The 18,400-nt window shown below is 42.2% G+C and overlaps 2 protein-coding genes across 2 annotated transcripts in view; both read left to right on the top strand.

Annotated features, from left to right (window-relative positions):
- Window positions 1–11,156: 11,156 nt before the first annotated feature.
- LOC111825017 (translation initiation factor IF-2-like) lies at window positions 11,157–16,387 on the top strand. The gene is made up of 4 exons (XM_023750096.1): window positions 11,157–11,169; window positions 13,029–13,589; window positions 13,739–13,875; window positions 15,789–16,387. Exons 1-4 carry the CDS (start codon window positions 11,157–11,159, stop codon window positions 15,822–15,824), a joined length of 747 nt encoding a protein of 248 aa, XP_023605864.1. The 3' UTR covers window positions 15,825–16,387.
- The window catches only part of UTRN (utrophin), a 433,433-nt gene continuing 429,366 nt past the window's right edge, over window positions 14,334–18,400 (top strand). The window contains 1 exon segment of the mRNA XM_023750172.1: window positions 14,334–14,459. The gene's annotated coding sequence lies outside the window, so the exon portion shown is untranslated.

Raw genomic sequence — 18,400 nt, 5'->3', positions numbered from 1 at the left:
ATCAATCATAAAGACAGAAAAATGAACATTAAGACTTCTAGAATTTAAGGAAGTTAACCCCAGGAATCTTGGCTCTGTTATGCAGCAACCCCTCAAGTTAATATTGACAAACCACACCATTAGCCGAAGGAAGATAAGCAAAATATGTAGGGCTTGGGCACAGTTGGATTGAGCCACTTAATGGAATAGCTCTTGGAGAAGGTTCTACTAGAAATGGCCTGGTAACAGCATTTTGTGATAATTAAACAAGGGTTGTTATTCACAATAATTATGGCTCGACACCAAGAAATAAGCAAAAATTTACTCATCTATCTTTGTGTTTTAACCTCTTGCCTGCCCTGTCTTATCTTTCCAACCTATAATTCTAACTTGGTCCAGCTTTCCTCCTCATCCACTTAGTTTCAATTTTTAAACTTAATTGTTATATAAGTTGCCTTAAATCCCATAGAAAAATTGCCAGGTCACTAAATAATTAAATACTTACTAAGGCAAAGACAGCAAGAAATTACCCCCCTTCCCCCCCACCCCCCCTTCTCTTTTTTTTAAAAAACAAAGATTGGTTGACAGCCTGGTGATCTCAGCCCTAAAGCATTTGGCTCTACCCTTTGTTCAGGACGCCCGGTAAACTGGGGTGGGGGAGTGAGCTACAATTAAGATGATAATCCCCCTCTCTCCTCTCCTGCCCAAGCTTTGCATGTATAAATTGAACCTTTGGAATTTTACAACATGCTAGCACTCTTAAAAACTATTAATAATATTGCCTTCTTGGTTGACAGATTTATAGTTATTATAACTAACCTGAGCCAAACGATGAACTAGAGATTTTTGCAAACTCCAACAAAAACTACTATTTGAAAAAAACAAAACAAAACAAAAAATGCAAAAAACCAACTCAGCTTTCAGAATTTATTTCAAAGGACAGCCATCAGAAGAACAGTATTCTATCCCCAAAAGTAGGAAAATTAAAAATATATATTTATTAAATATACTAGTATATGTAAATTAAACATGTGTAATCCTATATATATCAATATATAAATATGAAGGATTTTGTAATTGCAAAGCAGACTTAAAATCTGAAGTTAATAGTCTGTTCAAAAATTTTTATAAGTTAATTAATGAAACCTGTTTCCCCAAGCACTTCCTGATATGCTGTAGTTGAGGAAAGAAAAGACTCCTTTTCCCACCCCTCCCCCACTGGGCAGGAAGAGCTGGAGCAGAAGGCCTGTGCAGGGGCTACCAAAAGGAGGGGTTTATTCCTTCCCAGTGGGGCTGAGTACAGTGAATGTTACTAGGGCAAGATGCTGGGAGAGTATAAACCCAGTCAGACTACCCAGAAAAGAGTCAGGGCAGGGGTGGGGCAGAAGCACAATCCTCCAAATTTACAGCTGCTATCAGTTTCCCAAACTGTTTTTAGAATCCTCAGGGCTGGGAGTGGAATAGGTTATGCTCACTTAGCATGGTTTGGTTTGTGAATCTGGGAAGGGAGCCAGGTAGCTTTCTCCCATAATTCTGGAGATGATGTGTGCTCTCCTGAGAGATGTAAAGTTACAGACAAACAGACTGTGCCTTTGGAGGTCATGTGGTGAATCCACCCACTCACTTTGCAGACCAGGCCATCGCATAGTCTCTGATAGAATTAGGACTTGAATCCAGTATATTCTTTCAACTCATTCATTTTTGATAAACCATGTGTATAGTACATTAAAGTTTTCCAATATAAAAAACATGTACTTTGAGACATATAATTTTAATTGTAGTAAAATATATGTGTCATAAAATTTATATCTTAATGATTTTTAAGTGTATAGTTCCATGGTATTAAGTATATTCATATTACTATATATACTTTTATAATGCCCTGTATCTACATGGAAATGGAAAAGATCCGCTAAAAATATTTTTTCCTTATCAATCAACTATTGGAAACATACTATGCGACCAACACCATGTTAGGATCAGACAACCTCTGGGCCCCAAGTAACTTAAAATTCATTCAGGTGACAAGATATGTGAATAGGAGGCTATTACTAACCACAAAAGGCAGAATATGACATATTTTAAAATGAATAGTACTGACAATAAGTGTTAAGAATCCAAAGGACAACTACTCAAGAAAAGAGAAGGTGGACTTGAGCTCCATTAATAAAAGGGGAAAAGTCACAAGAGGACACTTCTAAAGAAAGAACAGAGTGGTCAAAGCATGGAGACGGGCTATAAAAGACTTATTAACAAAAAACGGACAGAAAAGTCTGAGAGTAGCAAAAGTGTAGTTTGTTACTAGACTGAAACGGCTGATTTTATCTGAAGGCAACTGGGAGCTGTTGAAGACTCTTGAACAACATGATTGTCATATTAACAAGCTGATGTGATGGCCAAGTGTAGGATGGACTGAAATAGAGAGAGTTGGATGAGTGAGGCCAATTAGGAAGTCATTACAAAAGCTCAAGTACAGAGATGAGAAGGGGAGTTAGGGCTGGGAAGAATCAATAGAGCTTATTAACCAATTAGATATTGAGAGTGGGGAGAAGGAAAAGCAAGAATCCCAGGTTCAAGCTAGAGTGACCAGAATTGTGGTACCAACTGAATGGATTGGGTAACTCAAGTGAGGGAGATAATATTAAAGGGAAGTTCAGTTTTGTATATGTTCATATGAAAAGGATAGAAAGACATCTAAGCAAAAAGAGAAAGTACTGTCTTAGAGAAATGTATAGAGTTGCAGAAGTGCAAAGTATTATTATTCAAAACACTTATAAACAATAAACCTTTATTAGCTCTGGTCCCAACAGTGTTAGTACAAAACTGTTTTACGCAATATTTTCTAAATTTATTTCATAGCAATAATATGTTGAAATGCTTGAACCCAGCAACTTAATGTAAACCGATATTAAAATTGTTGGATGTATTGTCAATTTTCCATAGGCTTATTCTCAACTGAATACAACATTAAAAAGCTTTTATGTGTCCAATTCTTTCTCCATTATTGTAAAATGAACCTGACATTGGCCTTTGAGTTACAATCTTCATACTTGTGCATGAAGAGTATGTCATACGTTGTGATTAGTTTAACAGTTCCCATTTCAGTTGGTTGAGGCAATCAACACTTTGTTCCTAAAGATGCAGGTGAAAAGTAAAATTATATCACAAATGTTTTATATATTGATATTGTTGTAGTAGTTGCCCTCAAAGTAAAAAGTGGCTAGGGCCCATGAAAGTCATAATGTGGTCTTCATTCTGAACTTAGATTTGGGTCTCTGATTCCAACCATAAACCATTGCTTTTTGTATTATTCTGCATAACTCATGAATTCTATAAGCCTATTTTGTTATTTTTATTAAAGTTAAATGTATACGTACTTTTAAGAACCAGCTAATTCTACAGAGTTTATAAAGACAAAATCAGTTCCCAACCTCTTTCCTTCATAATCCCTTTCCCAGAACATCTACTTTGGACTTTTAAAGCTACTTCTTCAATTATTTCCTCCATATCTCTAAGAAACAAGCCTGTAATGTTATTTCTTGTGTGTGTGTGTGTGTGTGTGTGTGTGTGTGTGTGTGTGTGTGTGTGTGTTAGGTTTTAGATATTATCTATTGACTTCCTATCATGATGAGGATTAGATATCTTGTCTCCTCCACTATTACAAACCCACTAGTAAGCACTTCTCAGCTGTTCATGCTCCTGACAGACTTATGTAATTTTGATTGACTTCATGTTCAAGGTTAACGTTATTATGACTCTGTAGGCTACTCATTGTTGAGCCATCTAGTAAACATGATTACTTGTTAGGAACTCTTATTTTTTGCCTAGTTTTCAGTGTACATAATTATTTCTATGTACACAGGTCCAGCAGGTGTTTAAATATTTTTGATACATTTATTTGCATTGGGGATTATATTAGTTTTATCTTCTTAAGTCTCTTCTGAAGCATTTGGGCCTGTGTGAGTCTGAATGGGTGGCCCCCATGCTTGCTGCATTGTCCTGGACGCGAAAATTACTTTTGCATTTCTCCTGTGTTGGCTCTCTTTTATCCCATGAATCACATCTTCCTTTTCTTGACTTAATTCACTGTATTGATTGTACATACCCTTCAGTATTTATGAGAAGGTTGTGTGTATGTGTGGAGGAGGGGTAAAGTTTTTCACTGAAAGATGTTTACCCTCACGCTTAGGGAAAAAGTTGACTAGATAATTGATATTAGTTAGAAATTATTTCCCCTCAGAATTTTGAATGCATTGCTCCATTTTCCTCTAACTTCCTGGATTGCTATTGAAAAGGTCAGAGCCATTTTGATTCCTGTTAGTTTGTATGTGATCTTTTTTTCCCCCACCTCTGAAAACTTACAGAATCTTCTTTTTGTCCCCTATGTTCTGAAATATCTCTACAATGTATCTTGGTGAGGATCTAGTTTCATTGTTGAAGACTTGGTGAGCTTTTCCCACTGGAACTATATATCCTGTAATTTTCAGAAATCTTAAATTATTTTGTTGGTGAATTAATTGTTTTCTCTAGTCTGTGTTTGAGAAACTTTTTCTGGATCAGTCTTTTAACTTGCTCATGTTTTCCCTTCTGTTTTTCATGTGTTTCCTTTAAATAATGCCATTGGAATTTTGATGGGATTGCATTAAATCTGTATACTGCTTTGGGTAATATGGACATTTTTAACTATGTTGATTCTTCCAATCCATGAACACGAAATAACTTTCCATTTCATTGTACCTTTTTCAACCTCTTTTAATAATGCTTTGTAGTTTTCAGGAAATAGGTCCTTCACATCCTTAGTTAAGTTTATTCCTAGGTATTTTATTTTGTTCCTGTTGCAATTGCAATAGGAATTGTTTTTCTCATTTCTTTTACTGAAATTTCATTGTTAGTATATAGGAACCCAGCAAGGATAACACAAAAAAAGAAAACTACAGATCAATATCTCTGATGAATATGGATGCAAAAATCCTAAACAGCCCAGCCGGGTGTGGCTTAGTGGTTGAGAGTCTACCTAGGAGCCAAGAGGTCACTGGTTCGATTCCAGGTCTGTGGTGTGCAGGAGGTAGCCAATCAATGATGCCCTCTCATCATTGATGTTTCCATCTCCCTCTCCCTTTTCCTCCCTCTCTGAAATCAACAAAAAAATATATTTTTTTAAAAAATCCTAAACAAAATGCTAGGGGGAAAACCCCCCACAATACATTAAAAAAGTAATACATTATGATTAAGTGGGATTTATTCCAGGGGCACAAGGATGGTTCAACATATGCAAATTAATCAATGTAATATGGCTCCTTAATAAAACAAAGGATAAAGATCATATAATCTTATCAATAGGTGCAGAAAGATACAACATTTGATAAGATACAATATCCATTAATGATTAAAACACTCAATAAAATGGGTATAGAAGGAAAGTATCTCAACATAATAAAAGCCATATGTGACAACCTCTTAGCTAATATCATACTCAATGGTGAAAAACTGAAAGCTTTTCCTCTAAAATCAGAAACCAGACAAAGATGTCCACTCTTACCACTCTTATTCAACATAGTGCTGGAAGTCCTAGCCAGAGTAATAAGGCAAGAGAAGGAAATAAAAGGCATCTAAATTGGGAATGAAGAAGTAAAAATGTCACTTTTTGTAGATGACATGATTCTATATATAGAAAACCCTGAAGACTCCACCAAAAAACTATTAGGAACAATAAACAAATATAGTAAAGTTACATGATACAAATTCAATGTACAAAAACCCACTGCATTCCTACATACTAACAATGAAATTTTCAGCAGATCCTTGATTTAAGAGAAAGGGGAAGGAACATAATACAAGTACAACAGAACCAGATACTGTGATAAATGCTTTATATTAAGTAACTCATTTGCTTCTCACAATAACACTTCAGGAAGGTATTTTTCTGTTTTATAGACAGAAAACTAAAGGGTAAGTTCCACAAGATCATACAGCTAATAACTATCAGTATAATAATTAGCACTTAGGTAGCTTAAATCCAGCTTTGATCTCTCTCAACTACACTCTCTGTATTTCTCCTTCCCCTCCTCCTCCTCCTCCTCCTCCTCCTCCTCCTCCTCCTCATCCTCCTCCTCCTCCTCCCCCTTTTCCTCCTCTTCTCCCTCTTCCTCCTTCCCTTCTTCCTCCTCCCTCTTTCCCTTCTCATCCTCCTATCCTTCCTCCTCCTCTTTTTCCTCCTTCTTCTCCTATCCTTCCTCCTCCTTTCCCTTCCTCCTCCTTTCCCTCCACCTCCTCTTCTTCCTCAAGGTTAACAATAAACTAATATAATAGAAATGCTCTCTTTTTACTTCTTCATAATTTGAGCATTCCCCCCAGTAGATGGCTTTATTTTATCTAAATGAACTCTCTAGACTGTTTTGCATCTTTCATGTGTTTCTTTATACACAAAATTAGAGGGTTGAAGGACTCTTGCAAAATCCCTTCCAGTACCAACATTATAAAGTTATACATACAAAGTAAATGAAACCAAGTAAAAGTAACAAGTATGCTAAACCCAACACAAGGCACCTGTGTGGTTCAAGAAGGATCTCCAGTTCTCAGTGGGCAGACCCCCTCCACTCCTCTCTCCTCTTTTCTTTCTCTTTCAGAGCCTCTTATATTCTCTCATTTGAATCTATCAGTTGCTCTTTTTTCCCTAACAGCTTTTATTTGGTACTAGGCTTTTTTGGACCTTGCATTTGAGTTCCTACGGCCTCGACAGTCCTCTCTTGCCTGCCCTCCTGCCACCAGATGCCTCTTAAAAGTATCTGGCAGGCTTTGTACCTCAGTGCAGGTTGAATTGCCCAGAATGCTCCTGGGGTGTTAATGAACATCAAAGGTGATCACAACAGAATGAAACACTTGGATTAAAGAAGATAAGGCTAATGGTGGGTATTTTGAATTATGATTGATCCAGTTTGGAGTTTTTGTGTGTTTTTTTTGTGTGTGAAAAAGGCAATTTTTAGACCCCTCTCCACTCATCGAAAGTGGCCTATTTGAGGCCCCTAGGGAATTGTGGCTCAAAATTCAGTTCCCCAACCGTTGTGATTTAACTTCATGGGTTGCTTGTTAAAACTGTAGCTTCCTAGGCCCCACCAGACCTAGTAAATCAGAATTGCTGGGAGCTGGCAGGCAACCTGAATTTAAAATATACTCCCTGGTGATTATTTTTTAAAAATTTTATATCTTTCTAAAATTACAGCTGACATCCAATGTTATATTAGACATTACATAAGTAATGAAGTGACCCCCTGATGAGTCTAGTACCCACTTGGCACCATACATAACACGACTGACTATAGTCCCTGTGCTGTGCTTTACACCCCCAGGATTATTTTGCAGCTGCCAATTTGTACTTCTTAATTCCTTCACCTTTTTCACCCAACCCCTCACCCCCTCTCATCTGGGAACCATCAGTTTGTTCTCTGTATCTATGAGTTTGTTTCTATTTTGACTGTTTATTTTGTTTTTTAGATTCCACACATAAGGCAAATCACATGGTATTTGTCATTCTCTGTCTGACTTTTTTCACTTATCATAATACCTTCTAGGTCCATCCATGTTGTCATAAATGGCAAGATTTTATTCTTTTTATGGCTGAGTAATATTCCGTTGCATATACGTACCACATCTTCTTTATTTAATCATCTATTGATGGACACTTAGGTTGCTTCTGTATCTTGACTATTGTATATGAAATGTCCTTTTTTATCACTTATTATAGCCTTTGTTTTAAAGTCTGTTTTGTCTGATATAAATATTGCCACAACAGCTTTTTTCTTATTTTAATTTGCATTAAATACCTTTTTCTATCTATCCCTTTACTTTCAGTCTGTGTGTGTCTTTCAATCTAACATTTTCTTACCTGGGAAGCTTTTTATTTCTCCTTTGATTGTAAATGACAGCCTTGCTGGGTAGAGTAATCTTGGGTGTAGGTCTTTGCTTTTTATCACTTTGAATATTTTTGTGCCAATCCCTTCTGGCCTACTAAGTTTCTATTGAGAAATCTGCTGATAGTTGTGTGGGAACTCCCTTGTACATGATTAACTGCTTTTCTCTTGCTACTGTTAAGATCTCCCTTTGTCTTTAACTGTTGATATTTTAATTATGATGTGTCTTGGTGAGGGCCTCTTTGGGTTCATCTTGTTTGAAAATCTCTGCACTTCCTGAACTTGTCTATTTCTTCTGCCAGGTTAGGGAAGTTTTCAGTCATTATTTCTTCAAATAGGTTCTCAATTTTTACTCTCTCTTTTATCCTTCTGGTACCCCTATGATGTAAATGTTGTTATGCTTGATATTGTCTCAGAGGTCTCAAACTATCCTCATTTTATTTATTTTTAAAAATATTTTTTTTATTGATTTCAGAGAGGAAGGGAAAGAGAGAGAGAGAGAGAGAGAGAGAGAGAGAGAGAGAGAGAGAATCATCAATGATGAGAGAGAATCATTGATTGGCTGTTTCCTGCATGTCCCCTACTGGGGATTGAGCCCATAACCCAGGCATTACCCTTGACCGGAATTGAACCTGGGACCCTTCAATACGCAGTCGACACTCTATCCACTGAGCCAAACTGGCTAGGGATAAACTATCCTCATTTTAAAATTCTTGTTTCTTTTTCATATTCCAACTGGATGTTTCGCTGTCTTCCAAATCACTAATTTGATTCTCTGCTTCATCTAATCTATTGTTGATATTATCTAATGTATTCTTCATTCAGTTATTGTATTCTTCATTTCTGACTTGTTCTTTTTATGGTTTCTATCTCTTTGTGTAAGTTCTCACTGATTTCATCTATTTCCCTCCTAAATTAATTGAGTATCCTTATAACCAGTGTTTTGAAATGTGTATCTGGTAGATTGTTTGCCTCCATTTTGTTTAACTCTTCTTGGAGTTTTGTCCTGTTCTTTTATTTGGGACTTGTTTCTTTATTCCCTCCGTTTGGCTGTCTCCCTGTGTTTGTTTCAATGTATTAGGTAGATCTGCTACATCTCCCAGTCTTGTAGGGTGGCCTTACATAGCAGGGGTCTTATGGGATCTGCTGCAGACTCCTTGGTCACCTGAGTTAAGTGCTCCAGGGGTGTCCCTTGTGTGGGTTGTGTGTGCCCTCATATTGTAGTTGAGCCTTGATTGCTGTTGGCACGTCAGTGGGATTAACCCTCAGGCTGCCTGACAGTGAGAACTGGCTGTTACTATGGATGAGCTATTGTTCTGGGGCTGACCCCACAGAATGGGATTCACTTTACAGGGGCATTGGTGCCTGCCGAGTTCACCTTTAGGGTGTGTCATTTGTGGAGCTGATTGGGGGGTGCTCTGGTGTGGTCTGAAGCCAGCCATTAGGTGTGTTGGTTTTGGGGCCTCTTAGGAGAAGCTCCAGTGCAGGCCCAGCTCAGCCACTGCCTGTGCTCAGCGGGGGGTTATCTGATAGGAACTACAAAGTGATCTAAGGTTGGTAGCTGCCTGTGCTGGACTTGGAGGTGCCTGGGAGACACTGTGCTACGAGCTAAGGCTGGCTGCCACTAGTGTTGGGGGCCTCTTAACAGGAGGTACAGCGCTTTCCGAAGCCAGCCACTGCTTGTTTGGATTTGCGGACCTTAGAGAGATTTTAGGAAAGTCTGCAGTGTGGGCTGAGGTAGGCAGTTTGTGAGGAACAACTGCTAACAGAGGTTCAAGCCAGGTGCTTGAATTGGGTGGGGTCTCAGAAAATCACCAGGGTGGGGCTAGAGTGGTATTAACCAGGTTAATGGAGACTCAGATATGGTGCCATCTGTGCCTGCTGGCTGTGTCAGGGGAGGGATCAACCAAGCAATAATGTCACCTGCCAGCACTTCTATGTCAGAGAGAGCTGCCCTTCCAGCCCTCCCCCTGAAGCCAGACAGTTCAGTCCCTCCCCACATGTCCCTGTAGCTGTTCAAGCTGCTATCCCTTCTCTGGAGCTCAGGGCGAGCATTTGTGGGCAAGTGAGTCTGTGCTCAGGCCCTTTAAGAGGGAATGTCTGAGTCCCCAGTAGCCCTCCACCTCAACTGGATGGAATCCCTGCTGATTTTTAGACAGCTGTTGTGGGGACGCCTTTTCCTGCTACCTGCTCTAGGCTGGGAGCCCTGAGGGGGGCCTCCACACCCAAGATATGCCTTCTGATTCTTAACCACCACACGTGGTGGGGGACCAGCCTGTTCCAAGTCTCTACCTTTCTTATCAGTCTCCGTGTGGCTTCTTTTTCATATCCTTAATTATAGGAGTTCTGTTCAGCTAGTCTTCAGGTGGTTCTCAAGGGTAGTTGTTCTATAATTTAGTTGTAATTCTGATGTGGATGTGGGAGGAGGGGAGCATAGAGTTTACCTAAGCCACCATCTTGACTGGAAGTCCAGGCCCTGGTGATTCTTTAGCTCACTACACTGTAAGACACTCTTCCTTGGTGCTAATTATTCTTAAAAGTTTCATTCATCATTGTCATCATATTCTTCCCCTTAATTGTATCACAAAGAATTTCAGTTATATCTATCTTCAAATTGCATAATAAGTATTAAATGTTGGACTGAAGAATTCAGCAACAATTTCAGCAAATATTCCAGTAGCTATTATATGTAAGCTACAGATCTATACTTTCTTGACCTGAAAAAGATAAGAAAAGGTAAATTCCCTAACCTTTGTCCCTCTCTTAAATGCATTCATGTAGGGCTTTATTCAAAGTCAACACCAAGTGTAAAACTGGAGGAGTGTCTTGCTTTTTATACATTATGTTTCTGTTGCTTATACAGAAACTGCATTTGTGTACCCTTGCACAAAGTTTAGTAGAGAAAGTTTCCTTTTTGGCTCTTGTATTAGGATGCTGTTCTTTATATATGAACAATATCTATGTAGAATCATGTCTCTCTGCATATTATATATACATACATATGCATATATCTTTATATATGAATCTACATATACACGACTCATATCGTAAGATTTTCTCCTATGTCAAGGGCTTTAGGCCAGTGATAGAAGTTCAATTTTCTTAAAATTTCACTGTTCTGTGACGACTGTTGGGTTACTGGTAGACCCTGGGCCACATTCCTATCACTTTCTCTGAAGGCTCTACATCGATCTTTGGAGTGGGCAGACACAGCCCCACTGAGCACGGTCATTGCAAGCCCACGCCCCTGCCGTGTGAGCTGCAGGTGGAATGTTAGTTGCAGGTATCTCTCACTTCCCCCCAACTCCATTCTCAGGCTTCGGAGGAAGATGATACTGTCTGCTCTTTGGAAATGTAGCCCTCGGTGGTCAGAATCTGCCATTAAGTGTGATTTCCCCACTTACACAGGACACAGGGAACAGGACCTGCTTGGGTCCTCATGGTCATCTCATCAATAGGAAGTTCTCTGTTCTCTCTCGTCCAGGGCCTACAGAGACTATAAGTCTGTGCATGAGGGGGAATGGGCTAGAAACAGATTGAGCACAGGTAACACACCATAAGCCACTGAAGCTGTAGTATGGGGTGGAGTCACTCCCGCACAGATGGTGGCTGCTGTCCCTTATAACCCTTTCCTTACAGCCTTTGGGGAAATTTTAACTAAACATTCCCTCAGAACTTAAAAACTCAGAAATTCTAGGTCCCCAAATGATGGTGTTTTTCAAAAACTTGGAGTTAAATATTTGTGTAGCACTTTGCAATTTACAAAGTGCTTTTCACTTACATAATTTTAAGTAACAAAATCCTCAAACACTCCAATGTGGTTTTATTTTAAAGGAGGAAATCTGAGTTTCCATGAACTCAACAAGCAAGATAACAGTGCCCAATGAGAGCTTTTAAGGGTCTGTAGAATTATCAGTTCAAAGAAACAACAGTCTCCCTTAATACAGCCAGACTCAAGTAACACTTGATCTGTCATTTTCTTTTGATACTTATTGCTGATCTTGCATAGCCTTACTTGTTTACATGCCTTATCTCACTAGATTTGAAGTTCTATAAGGTAAGATCTCTATGGGATTTTTACTTGCATCATTCACAGTGCCAGGAGACCCGGCAGGCCCCAAATTGGCACTTGTTGAATGAATGAATGAATGAATGAATGAAAAAAAGTGAATGAATTATAACCATTTCAAATTAATCTTCTGGATTTTATTTGGATTATATGAAGAAAAACCCTCAAGGAAGGAAGTTAAACTAGAGACTTGAAGAAAGACTATCTTTCAGGACCTCCTACGCCTCCACAGCAGTTAGGGACTGGGGAAACTTGCACTTTGTAACTAATAAAAGGCTAGTGCATTCTTTCTGAAAAAATTGTTTAAGGCTCTAGGGTTTATTTTTACTAACTTGAAAATACTAAACCAGCAAGAGCCCAGAGCTTGCTTATCAATCAACCTTTCCTCTTTGTTTATACCAATTAGCAACTTAGGTTGTTTTTTTTCTTTCCCTCCACAGCATGATGATCAAGTAAAAAGAATCACAGAAACACACGGGGAGTGAAGTATGTGAATAAGAAAAAGGCACACACAGCACAAACTCCTTTTTCCCCAGATATTTTTAACCAACCCCTCAGCCTTGAGATGGGCTCTATGATAGATGTATGTGTGTTTGCGTGTGTGTGTACATTGGAAAAATAGGAAAATAAGGTCAGCATAAACACTATGTGGAGGCATGAATCAATATAAAACGAAATTTCAAGTTTTTCTTAATACTTAAACGACACTAAGAAAACTACACAAAATAAATACTAGTATACCCTTGGAAGTAGGGCCAACAAATCAGGAACGCCAGCCAACTGAGACGGAGTGAGTGGAGGAGCAAGTGGGAATTTATCTCTAAAGGAGAAAAATATCACCAGAACTAGCCAGTGTGGCTGAGGAGGGGGCGTGACTCCCATTTTCAGACAATCTGAGTACAGGGGATTGTGCTTGTGGGAGGCTAGCTCCTGACTTCGGGAGCCGCGGGGGCGCCGCAGCCCCAGGCCAGCTGAGCGCAGGGCCGGCCGCCACCGGCCGGGAGGGCGCGCTGGGCGGGCGCTCAACGACCGGGCACGCGGTCAGGTGACTCTGGGCGCCACGTTCCCCGGAGCCCAGCCGGCGGTGGCCGCTTGGGCCGGGCTGGGGCCAGGGCCGAACTGGGAGGCGAGAGGGGCTGATCTCCCGAAACAAAGTTGCTGGGCTGGTGGCGGCGGGGCGCGGGAGGCGGCGGGGAGCTGGAGCGGCGGCGGCCGGCGAACTGGACCTGCTCGGCCTCCTCCTCCGCCTCCTCTGGAGACCGCGCCCCGGGGTGCCCGGCCGCGAGCCGGTTCCCAGGGGGGCGCCACGGAGCGATCCTGCGCCCCACCCTTCCTCCTCTGCCTCCAGCGCTCCGCTCCAACAAAGGGGCAGGCCTGCGGGCGGGGAGCGGGAGGAGGGGGAACCGGGAGGAGCGAGCCGCTCGCCCCGAAGTTGGGGAGTCGCCTGGCTCGGCGGCGGAGAGCGGGCGGCCGCTGCCTGCCGCGGGCTTTCTCCGCGCGGGGCGAGGAGGAGCCGGGGCTCCCGCAGCCGATCGGGGAACCGCCGGGAGCGGCGCCCCCCTGCTTTGGGGCCGTTTCTGCAGACGGAAAACTCTCCGGTGTTTGGCAAACTTGGTGCTCCGCGCCCGTGCCAGGTTTGCACTAGGACTGTTTTGTTTTTGGCGGAACTACTGGGCAGGAAGGTTGCACAAGTCAGGGGCAGTTTTAATCGGGTGTCAAAATTCTTTTCCCCTCTCGGACCACGTTTAGGTCTCTACATTTCTTTTCTTTTTCTTTTTTAAAGTTGCACCACAGAACTCACGCTTGCACACCACCACCCCCGCGATCACTGCGACCCGAAACACATCCAAACGAGCCCTCGGCCGGCTGGGGACGCGGCGGCGGCTGGCAGGCGAGGCGGGCGCGCGGTCACGGGAGCAGGTAAGTCCATGCATTATTGAGGCGCCGCGCCGGGTAATGTGACCGCGGCCCCGGGGGGACCGGGCGTGGGCTGCGGGGAGGACGGGCTCCCCTGAGGCTCCTTCTCCACCCCGAGGCTGAGATGTAACCAACTTTTGCGTACACTTTCCTGGGGACCTGAGTTCTGCTACCCCGCGGCGGAGCAGAGAATGACTGACACCTGGAGCAAGGAGGAGGAGGAGGTCCTGGGGATCCGTTTAGTAGGGAAGGATCCTCACTCCGCCGACAGGTCCCGGGCTGCCGCTGGGCGCCCCCAACCCCTTCTGCCGGGGTGAGAGTCCCGAATCCGTGCTTCGCGCGGTAAGGGCGCAGGGCAGTGATCGGCAGGAGGGGACGTGGCCTGTCACACACGCCCCGGCCGGGGAGGGCGGGGCCGGAGGTGTCCGCTAGGAGAGGGTGGCGTGGTCGGCGGGCTGGGGAGCAGTTCCCAGCCGTCTGCCTGACAGGAAACGTGCAGACCTCCGGGCCGGCGCTGCTCGCGAGGGTGGGGCTCCGGAGAGGGGGCGGTGCGTGGTCCGGACTCTTGGCATCTCTTTCTGCAGCTGGTAAGGTCATTCATGCCCTACCTTTGGCCCCGGATCCGAGGTTCTGGTTGTCCAAGGCCACGTACAACCCCCTCAAAGCACGGATTTTAGGCTGTGCAACTTTTAGAAGGCACGCTGTTAAAAGAGACTTTCCCCCCAGACCCGGAAAGGGACTTGTTCTAGGGAAGGAGGAAACGTGCCGACCTCCTGGAGCCCGCGGACCGCAATTTGTTTTACATCGAACGGGAGCCCGGGGTCTAACCTAAGGGCGCCCCTTTCTGGGATTCCCGGGGTGAGCCTCCTCTTCCCCAGCCATCTGGTCGCCTGGGTCACCAGGGCCTCGCGGGTCAGTTTCCCACGCGGCTCTCGGGGGTGTCGGTGGCACGGTAGCTGCGGCCCCGAGGGCACGAGTCTGGGGGAGTCCCTGGTCCACGGGACCTGACTGGAGCTCCCCGCCCCTTGGCCTGGCGACAGCAGCCGCATCCATAGCTCAGTAACTTGCACGGGCCCCAGGAAGTCGGGGTGGCCCGTCCGGCTGGTTGCTGGAGGGCGCGGGGGACGCCGTCGGCGGGCGGATGGTGCTGCGGGCCAGGCGGGAGCTGGAGGAATGCGAAGCTCGTGGGGGCTTCAGCCTCCGGAGTTCCCGGCGGCGGCGAGGGCCCGGGCTTACGCAGCCATTCCCCTTATTTATGGGCCCGATGAGACAGCTCTTTAACTTCCCTTTGGGTGTTTACATACAATTTATTGCCCTGTAAACAGTATTAATCACTGTAGTATTCACCTTCCCTTGGAGCACTTCCGAGAGTGAATGGCAGTTCTTGGCGCTGGGTGGTGTCTTTTACTATGTATCGAGCCCAGTGGCAAACTCCTTCCCCCTGGGCTTCCCTTCGCCGTAACTCTAGCTAGGGTTTGGGTCGCCAGGGTAAATGAATGAATACTTTCTGCCCAAGGATCAGCATCACATTTCCATCAAAACTGTGCATTGTTGAACATCTTTATATTCTTACATTGTGTAATTCCCATATTATTTTGAAATTAAAACTTTCCTTGGAAGGCCATCCCCTATGCTTTCACCCCAGGTTGGTTTATTGACTGACACACACTCATGGCTTCAGGTCCATAGGACAGCCAGACATGTTCCCAGGAAAATGTTGGTGAACCTCGAGTTGAGTGTATTGGTTTCAGTGAGAAGATCTGGCTAACCTTTGCGAACATCCTTATCAGGGCACAGAAACATAGGGCAATGGTAACAATAAATTACATATAAATAACAATAAAAGCTACAATGACTGTAAAGGGCTTAAAACTTCTAAAGCAATATCCCACTCATTTCTTCTATTTCTCAACTAGCTGTGTGTGGAAGATGGCCTTCCCTCCCTGTCATAGATGTGAAAATGGAGGGCCACCTTAAGGCACATTGTTAGTGATGAAACTTCCATTCTGTCTCCTGACCACCGATTATAAACCACTGCAGCATTTATCGATTTAGAAGAAGGTATCTTTTTTTGCCATGTTACTCAACCCGGAGTCCCCTGCCATTCATGGCAACAAGTGGAAGTTGGTGGCTAGACCTGTTTCTTCCTTCTTCCCATTCTTCCCTTGTCCTCTGATCTATCCCCCTTTCTTCTGTATCTTTGTAGTATGTAAAGGATTTTGATGATCAAGCAAGGAAAATTTGAGAAATTATCTTAAGGAGAGTGGCAAAATAAAATGTTACAATCAGCAAATATTTATGTGAAAAGGAATTAAAGTCCTGTGTAGAGAGTTCACTTTTTTTACGGAGTAGGATAGATCTTTGGGAAGCTTTGAAGTGAAGACCTTTGGCTAAGACCAGTTATATGGAGAGCATTAGAAATATTTCTCAAAGGGAATAGTTACTTTCCGGTTAAGAGAATTTTGTTGGGCAAACTTGATTTTCTGTAATAAAATTTTATATGCATTCCTCTGAACAAAGTTTTTGGTTTTTGAATATAATAAAATGCACTTAAGAATTCAGCAAATCTTTATAGGCATGTACCCCCAAAAGGAAATGTAACCACATAATAATACCTAAAGTCTTAACAGTAGTAGAGCAATATAAAAAAATGTAAAACTTTTTTATACTCATAAATTTTGGCAGACTGATGACCCACAATCCACATTTTCCTCCCTACTGGAGAGTACATTGTTCCTACAACTTTAGGAATCTACCACAGTTTTCATCTGCTTCAACACAAAACTTTTTTCTAAGGTAATTTTGATCTCTTTATTATTATAACACACCCTTTTTCTGACTGATAAGGATAAAAATATAACAATTATTACATATAACATATTTATATTATTATGAAATAACATGATGTTTCCTTGAATATTACATATCACAAAAATCTTCTATATATATAAAAGCCTAAGTGACCCTTATGACTGGTCGACAGAACGACCAGTCTACTGGTTGCTATGATGCGCACTGACCACCAGGGGGCAAATGCTCAATGCAGGAGCTGCCCCCTGGTGGTCATTGCGCTCCCACAGCCAACCTCCCGTGGTCCCTTCCCCTGGCCGGTCAGTCCCGATGAGCCCTTATTGGGACTGGGCAAGATGCCCCTATCGGCCCCGATTGCCACCCAGGCCGAGGGACCCCACCCGTGCATGAATTTGTGCACCGGGACTCTAGTAATATATATAAAATAATAGTATATAATATACAAAATGAAATATATTATAAAATAACAATACCATATGATGCATCCTTGAGTTAAGAATTGAGATGTCTAATCCTAGCTAGCAGTAAACTCTGGTTCTGATAAATGTTGTAATACTAGTATGTGAATTATCATCCATTTTTCACAGATTAATATTTGGAAGTGTTGCCTGTTATATTCCTAATGAAATGATTAATTTATTTATTTTGCATTTGGGGTCTCCTTAAGGGACTCTTAGGATAGAGCCAAGTGGCTGATTGAATTCTGAATCTATCTGGGTGTTTGGGGGCAGTGTGTTCCAGAAGGTATTAGGGCAATGTACTAGTCTAATATTCTTAAAGAAAAGGTGGCATTGTAGGACAGAATCTTTAGTTCTTTAAATTCTAAAGATGCTTATGACTAATTAATTACTAAAAATTAAAATTATTTCTATTGAGTGATATCTGTACCCAGCAGAATTCATATGATGTACCTTCTAAAATGACATAACATATAACTATTAAGATTTATATGTAATTGAAAGCATTCCTGAGATCAGACCTGAATACCCAACTGCTTTTTGTTATTTCCACATATATATTTCAGAGGCACCTCAAACTCAGCAAATCCAAACTACTTTCGTTATTTCTTCCTGCAGAGGCTTATCCTCCAGAACTCCCCAGCTCAGTGAGTAACTCGCCCTCTACTCAATTGCGCAAGCCAAATTGGGCAGTCATTTTGTCCCTTAGTATCCTGAGCCTCTCATATCCAGCCAGTTCCCAAATCCTATGCACCTTCTTTATTTAGTATTTAAACATCCCACATATCCACCCATTTTCTTTCCATCTTCCCTGGTTTAGGCCACAGTCATTTTCTGTCTGTAATATTACACTAGAAAGAATATAAGACTAAACACTCATGTATTCTTTAACTACATTCCCTACTTGTCACTTTCTAATATTTCATATGTCTCTCTCTGTGTATTTATGTGTATACTAGTATTTGTGTACATTTATACATAGACATATAGATAGACATATATAGACAGATATATGCTGTCCTTCTTGAACTTAAGTTGAAGATATTATCATACTTCATTGCAAACTATTTCATCATGTGTCTTCTACAATCAGACATTTCCTTGCATAAGGACACAACCATTAACCAATATTAAAGAAGTTTCACACTGATACAATATTATTGTCTAATACAGCGGTTCTCAACCTGTGGGTCACGACCCCTTTGGGGGTCGAACGACCCTTTCACAGGGGTTGCCTAAGACCATCAGAAAACACATAT

This window comes from Myotis lucifugus, unplaced genomic scaffold (assembly GCF_000147115.1).
Source record: "Myotis lucifugus unplaced genomic scaffold, Myoluc2.0 scaffold_11, whole genome shotgun sequence".
Taxonomy (NCBI): domain Eukaryota; kingdom Metazoa; phylum Chordata; class Mammalia; order Chiroptera; family Vespertilionidae; genus Myotis; species Myotis lucifugus.
The sequence above is the reverse complement of the archived record's forward strand: the minus strand, read 5'-3'. Positions and strand labels throughout refer to the sequence as shown.